The sequence below is a fragment of the Triticum aestivum genome, chromosome 5B (assembly GCF_018294505.1).
Source record: "Triticum aestivum cultivar Chinese Spring chromosome 5B, IWGSC CS RefSeq v2.1, whole genome shotgun sequence".
Classification (NCBI taxonomy): Eukaryota; Viridiplantae; Streptophyta; class Magnoliopsida; order Poales; family Poaceae; genus Triticum; species Triticum aestivum.
In genome coordinates this window covers 97,827,732-97,835,138 of record NC_057807.1, presented here as the reverse complement: position 1 = coordinate 97,835,138, position 7,407 = coordinate 97,827,732, and the positions used below count along the sequence as shown (strand labels likewise).

The 7,407-nt window shown below is 51.1% G+C and overlaps 1 protein-coding gene across 1 annotated transcript; it reads left to right on the top strand.

The window, feature by feature from the left end:
- The first annotated feature begins 366 nt into the window (after positions 1–366).
- On the top strand, positions 367–2,303 carry LOC123110601 (probable polyamine transporter At3g19553). Its single transcript, XM_044531160.1, has 2 exons — positions 367–1,442; positions 1,548–2,303. Exons 1-2 carry the CDS (start codon positions 481–483, stop codon positions 2,041–2,043), a joined length of 1,458 nt encoding a protein of 485 aa, XP_044387095.1. The 5' UTR covers positions 367–480; the 3' UTR covers positions 2,044–2,303.
- The last annotated feature ends 5,104 nt before the right edge of the window (positions 2,304–7,407 follow it).

Genomic DNA, 7,407 nt, shown 5'->3' with positions numbered 1-7,407 from the left:
ACATGTATGATTATGGCATAAACATGTATAGTCTATTTTTCTGAAATTTTTGTCATATTATTACACATATTTCTTGGATCATCAATTATATGGCGCAAATAAATTATACCTATTTTTTCTAAATTATATATGAATATTTAATGGTTGGAAGTCCTAGAAAATAAGCTTAATGGCTATACACTGACATTGCTATAAAAAAACTATACACTGACATTCCGTTAGAATTAGAAAAAGCTATACACCGAGATGCGTGCGAGCACGTGCGGATCCTGTCTAACTGGAATACAGAATCATGACCAGAACCCTGGGCCCGCCTTGCCAGTTGCCATGCCCAAATCACCCGATAATATCTCCCGCAGCTTCCTCCCAACACAACGACCATTTCTTTTCCATACTTCCACACCTCACCAGACCAATCCCCTGATCCGTCTCTCTCGTCGCCCGCGGCGGCGGGGGCGGTGGCGCGCAGCCGTTGACCCGATGACCGGCGGAGGCGGAGAGGACGTCCCCGCGCCGAGGCGGCGCCCCCTGACGGTGCTCCCCCTCGTCGCGCTCATCTTCTACGACGTCTCGGGCGGGCCGTTCGGCATCGAGGACTCTGTCCGCGCTGGCGGCGGCGCGCTGCTCCCGCTCCTCGGCTTCCTCATCCTCCCGGTCCTTTGGTCGCTCCCTGAGGCCCTCATCACCGCCGAGCTCGCCTCCGCCTTCCCCACCAACGCTGGCTACGTCGCCTGGGTCTCCGCCGCGTTCGGCCCCACGGTCGCCTTCCTCGTCGGCTTCTCCAAGTGGGCCTCCGGCACCCTCGACAACGCGCTCTACCCGGTGCTCTTCCTCGACTACCTCCGCTCCAGCGGGCTCGCCCTCGCGCCACCGATCCGCTCTCTCGCCGTGCTCGGCCTCACCACCGCGCTCACCTACCTCAATTTCCGCGGCCTCCACCTCGTCGGCCTGTCCGCGCTTTTCCTCACCGCCTTCTCCCTGTCCCCGTTCGTCGCGCTCACCGTGCTAGCCATCCCCAAGATCCGCCCTTCCCGCTGGCTCGCCGTCAACCCCAAGGCCATCGACCCGCGCGGGTACTTCAACTCCATGTTCTGGAACCTCAACTACTGGGACAAGGCGAGCACGCTCGCCGGCGAGGTTGATGAGCCGAGGAAGACGTTCCCCAAGGCGGTGTTCGGCGCCGTGGCGCTCGTCGTCGGCGCGTACCTCATCCCGCTCCTGGCCGGCACCGGCGCGCTGCCATCGGAGACCGCGGCCGAGTGGACGGACGGGTTCTTCTCCGAGGTCGGGCAGAGGATCGGCGGGCCCTGGCTGCGCGTGTGGATCCAGGCCGCGGCGGCCATGTCAAACATGGGGCTCTTCGAAGCCGAGATGAGCAGCGACTCCTTCCAGCTCCTCGGCATGGCCGAGATGGGCATGATCCCCGCCATCTTCGCCCGGAGGTGATGAACTCGAATCTGAATCCGAAGTCGAAATCTAATCTTCCCGCCAAGAAGAAACCATAAAAACATGTCTCATCTTCCCGCGATGCATCGTCTTACACGCAGATCGCGACACGGAACGCCCACGTACAGCATCCTCTGCTCGGCGACGGGGGTGGTGGTCCTCTCCTTCATGAGCTTCCAGGAGATCATCGAGCTCCTCAACTTCCTCTACGGGCTCGGCATGCTCGCCGTGTTCGCGGCGTTCGTCAAGCTGCGTTTCAAGGACCCGGACCTGCCCCGGCCGTACCGGATCCCGCTCGGCTCCGTGGGGGCAGCCGTCATGTGCGTCCCGCCCGTGTTGCTCATCGGCACCGTCATGTGCCTCGCGTCGGCCACGACCATCGTCGTCAACATCATCGTGCTCGCCGTCGGGGTCGCCATGTACTTCGGCGTCGAACGTCTCAAGCGCAGCGGCTTGGTCGAGTTCTTGACGCCCGTGCCGTCCGACAGCTTCCACGGATCGTCGTCCGACGACGACGTCGAGGATGTTCGCGCCGTCCTCCTCCCCGCCGCCGTGCCCCCCGCCCAGGAGGAGGAAGTGGCCAGCAAGGCTGAGTAGCGCGCGCTCGCGGAGAGGCGGTCGCAATTTGTACCTCCACACATACGTACCTAGTACAGTTGTTGTACAGTAGGTTCAGTAAATGGGTTTATTTGTCATACACCAATAATCAATTCATTCATACCACAGTTAGTTGAGTTTTGTAAATCCCCGAGTTGTCATGGTGAAAACTGTAGTTGCTTCATGTTTGGGATTCATTGCAAGAATTTGAGCTCTGGATCTGGATGCAGAGCACTATGGGTTGATTGACTGAACTGAAATATAGTCAGGTTCCATTTAAAGTGCAGCACATATATACTCTGCAAGACTCAACGACAGCAAACATGTTCCGTTTTGCTGTATTTCAGAGCCAGCTTGAAGAAGTCATGTCAGTCTTTTTCTAACTGATCCACATCACAGCAAAAAATATAATGAGAATGAAAACTTCTTCTTTATATACATACGAGAATGAAAGCGTTCTGAAATGGATGCTGTGATGTGTAATGCGCGACAAAGGCAGCTCACTATACTACACACGTGACTCGTGCATATGGAAACATAGGAATTCCACTGCCAACTAACTGGATCAGATGATGGACTAGTGTAGATGCATGTCACCATCGGCTTGCTGGAGAGTGGACAGAAACGTGCCGCGCGGGGTGAGAGGGCTCAAATAAGTCGTCCTCTTGGACGGGATCAACACTGTCTATTCCTTTCCGCTGAAATGCTGAATCAAATACGGAAGCGATTGCAAGCGGAACCCCTCCCCTTGCACTTTTGTCTCCTAGTATAACTTTGTGTGCAACGCCGAGTAGCAGTAGGCTCAATTTGTTTGAGTGAGCAGGAGTTGTGTTTCTTCGGCAAAGTGCGGATAGATTGTGATGCGGTCAGCTTGGCTCTTGAGTAAAGTACTGCTATGACGAATCTTTTGTACGACTGATCGACCAGACTGCACTGCTCACCATTCCTATCTTTTTTTTAGAGCATCTCCAGCCGTTGGCCCGGAGAAGGCATAAAAATTGCCGCCTGGGAGCGAGCCGGCGGTATAATCGGTTCTGGGGCGGTTGGGCACCCAGCCGTCGCCCCAGGTCGCCTCCAGGCGTCGATGTCGGCCCATTTTTCGGTCCATTTTCAGCGAAAAGGCCCGATATCGGCGCGAATCGGCTCATATTCGGCGTGGTTCGTCGTGAGTTCTCAACATAAATAATATTTTTATCACATAGTTCATCACAGAAAATAAATAGAAATCAAATAATTCAATAGAAATTATATAGTTCAACAAATAAAAACACATATTTCATCACACGTCGAACTAGGCGTCGCCCTTGATCCTTCATAGGTGCTTCACCAGATCTTGCTGAAGTTGTTGATGCACCTATGGATCTCGGATCTAATGACGCATATTGAGGTAGGCAGTCCAGGTTGCCGGTAGCTGGTGATCAACTTGGACAAGAGGACCCTGCTTGTAGCATGGTTCAGTGTCAAACACTGTGAAAGAACATGCGGTAGCCCTATGTGACAGCCTGGATTTTTGCCTTCTCTTTTTTTTCGGACTTGCCTTCTCTCTCTTTCCGGACTTGGTTTTATCGTGGTTTTTGCCCTGATTTGAATTGGAGTTTGAATCATTTCAATTGGACTTGTCACTTGGGCATATCCTTGGCTTTCACCCAAGTGACCTATCTTCTTTATTCCTCTGGTCAAACCTCACAATAATCAAATGAATATCTTTAATAAAAGAAAAATATTCATTTCCCTCTCTGAAACTCACTTCGGAATCTTGTGCTCCAAAGCAACCTCAATTTTTTTTGCTCAGAAAAATCTGAGATAAATCCCAAATATTCTCAGAACCGTGGCACAACTTCCCATGTAAAAATATTGCATCACTTTTTGCAATATTTTTGCTGTAGAAAATCTTTTCACTTCTGGACCAGAAATGCACTTTGTACAGCAAGTACATTTTTCCTTGAGCTTTTAGCCTTGATCTTTCTTGAGCTTAAACACCCTCCTAAGAAACCCTAAACCCCAGGAGATTAGCCCTAATGGCCTTCTAGAAGGTGGCCAAACTTGGCGGCCAAGTTTCTGTACAGAAACTTGTCAGCTTAGTGAAGTCTAATCTGGTCGGCCTGGGCATGAGCCATCAACCCCCTAGACTAAACACTGCACGGTCGAGAGCGTAGACAAGGTTTGGCCGCTCCTGGGCGTTGTTTTGACCATGCCAGCCTAGTGACCGCGCGTGGACACGGTGCCTGGCATGCGTCTCGGCGCGGTCTGGCTGGCGCCTTGCACTCTGTTCCGCGCGTGCTCGATCCGGCGCTCGCCTCCGACTGCCACACTGCACCACAAGCATCGACCCATCACCCTTGACCGCTCCCTGGCGCTCGCTAACGCCAGAGCCACCGCAGCAAGCACGAGCACGTCGCGGCCAAAAGGCCACAGTGCGCACGTGCACTAGTCCGCTTCTCCAACCGCCTCCTGTGCTCGTCCCCAAGCGTGGGCAAGCTTCTGCGTTGACGCTGAGCGCTTGCCCCCTCTCGTTGGAGCTTCTCATCGCCGTTCGCCATGTGTCCAGAGAGCTCCGGCGGCGACACGTTCCCCCCTCCGCTCTGGCTATATATAGCGCCTCCTCCTCACTTGCTAGCCACGCACCACTCCACACCACCTCCACAAACATGTAGACGAGCAGAAGCCCGGTCGGGAAGGCCTCTGGCCGTCGCCCCGACCAGAGGACTCCGGAGATCCCCGCAGTCCAGCCGCCGCGCTCCGGTGCCTCTCGAGCTCAACTAGTTGCTTGGGCGGGGCATTGGGGGTTTGCTGGTGCTGCCTGGACCCCGCCAAGCCCTCGAAGCCGCCTCTAGCCGTCGTCTTCTTCCTCTTCGGCGAATCCCGTCCGCCACCGAAGCTTGCGAGCTCGACTGCGACCAGCTCCGTCCACCTCTCGCCAAGCCACGGGTACGGGCAGGTGCGCCTCGAGCCCCGCTTCAAATCTATCCCTCTTGTTTAGTCCCAAACCCCCTCATCACCGGCGTGAGCTCCGACGAAGCCCCACCTCCCTCTGATCTCGCTCTCTCTCTCTCTTTCTCTCTCTCTCCTGACGCGCAGGACCCACCTATCGGTCTCACCACTCGCGCCCTAAGCGGTACGAGTGGAGGCGTATTTCTGTTATACGCCTTCGACGTCACCCCCCAGGATTTCTGTTTAATTCAAATTTATTCAAAAATTTGACCAAACTTTGACCAGCCACCATTTCTAACCACAAGTTGAAATGATTTGATTCTTTTTGCATTGTCTTTGTTACAGAAAGCTCTAGCAGCACACAAGAAGGTGGATTTTTCCTTGCTGTCTAGAATTTTTGGTGATTTTCAGAATGTGTTTTGATTTCTTTTTGTGGTTTAAATTATTTTTCAGAAGGAGAAGCTTGTCTTGAAGCAAACAACATTTGGATGGTGTTATTTCAGTATCTATGATTTTCTACTTGAATATGAGTTATTATTTGCATTTAAAATTTGATAAATAACTTTGGATAATTTCTAGTTGCTTTACCATGCTTGATATGCTTGTTTTAGCTTCTGGTTGAATGCATGAACTTGTTTGGCTTAGTAGAGTAATATTTTGCACTATGAAAATTCCCATGGAAATTAATGATAGTTATTTTGCTAGTAATGGTTTATTTAAATGATGAACTAATAAAAATATTGCTTGGTTATAAAAATGAGTTATAACCAGAGAAGTTTTGATTCTTAGTATTGCAAGATGCATGTGTTGTTAAGTTTGATCCATGAATATGAGTTGTTTGTTTTGCATGACGAGTAGTTGCATGATTATTTTTTGGTTATATCATGTTGATGATAAAAAGTTTTTCTATCAAAGCTAAACTGGATTAAGTTCAACGTGAATATGATGCTGATCACATCATGGTGCCACTGAATTGGGTTTTTAATTCAGTGCGACCACATCTAACTTATGTGAAGGTCTTGACTCGGTCCTTTGTTGTGGCTCTCACCGATGCCTCCTGCGAGGGAAGGTTATGGGCGTGCATGCCCTGGCCCGGTGGGAAGACATAACCTTGTGTGCTCGTTTTGTTTTTATGGTACCTTGTCCCTGTTTGGGACCGTTTTGCCACGGCGGTGGCCATTGGTGTCTTTGGTAGACACGGGACCACCCAAGACCTAGCCCCGAGGGGGAGTTGGTCGGAGTGGCCGGGGAGAGTGCATGACAAAGGGAGGGTTTCATCGAAATGCTTTGGTCCACCCAAACGGGAATGCGGGGCCTGGTATTCCATAGTGTGGGCAAAGTGCGCTACCTCTGCAGAGTGTATTTAATCTATCGATAGTCGTGTCCTTGGTTATGGGCAAAACTCGGAAGTAAGTCACACCATGGATCAACTTTTCTAATAATCTTGCAAAGTAAGTGAGTGCTATGATGCATTGGTTCGTGACGAAAGCATGAACACTTGAGGTGCTCATGAGTGATTGGTTTCCGTTGTGACCGAGGTATGGTCACCGTTTGGTTACGCGGTAACCGTCTGGTAAGCGAGTCCGTGGGACTCATTGCATGAAATGTTTGTTTTGGTAGTAGTAGCTTTGCATTGAATTAATCTGATTAAATATCATGATATTGTTTGTCATCGTGCTTATGTTTGTTGTGAGCTTGCAAGTACATTCAATGTACTGACCTAGCGTGTTATGCCAGCTTTCAGGCAAGTTAGTTCACATCGGAGCGCATCTCGTGTCTAGGCCGTGTTCACTTCGGTGTCCCTGTGCTATGGAGTTCCTCTACGTCGTTCTTCCGCTGCCGCATAGCTCGTGCGATCGAGGCCCCATCATGTTCATTAAATAATGTACATACTGTCCAGCAGCACCGTGTGTGCCGCTTGGCCTCGAATCTGGATGTAATATCAGACCTATGTAATCCGCTAGCATCAATAAAGCGGTTGTTTTTGTACCATGTTGTTGTGTATTGCCAGAAGACTTGATCTCTGGGCTGGCAATGCAAGGTAAACCGGTTGCTCTGAGCCGGGGTGCCACAACGCTTGGTATCAGAGCCGCGCTGATTGTAGGACACGCTAGACCGTTAGTGCACTAGTGAAATGGTAGATAGCTTCGTTTGGGTGCCGATTGTTCCATTGCATGCATGTTTATTTGTTATTACTAACCGGATGATTTGTGAGTGTAGATGGCACCAGTACCGATCTTGTACCATCCTGAGCTAGCTCCGTATAGATCGCCACATCTGCTTCAGAATGTGTGGCGACGACTCTACCCAGAGGGTGCTGATCCAGAGTATCGGGTGTATCGCGAGCATCTAGCTAGTGCATTGTATGAGTATTATGCTGAGGTCACTCTACACCACAGTTCACCTACCGGCGCTTACACTTGTTCGACTAAG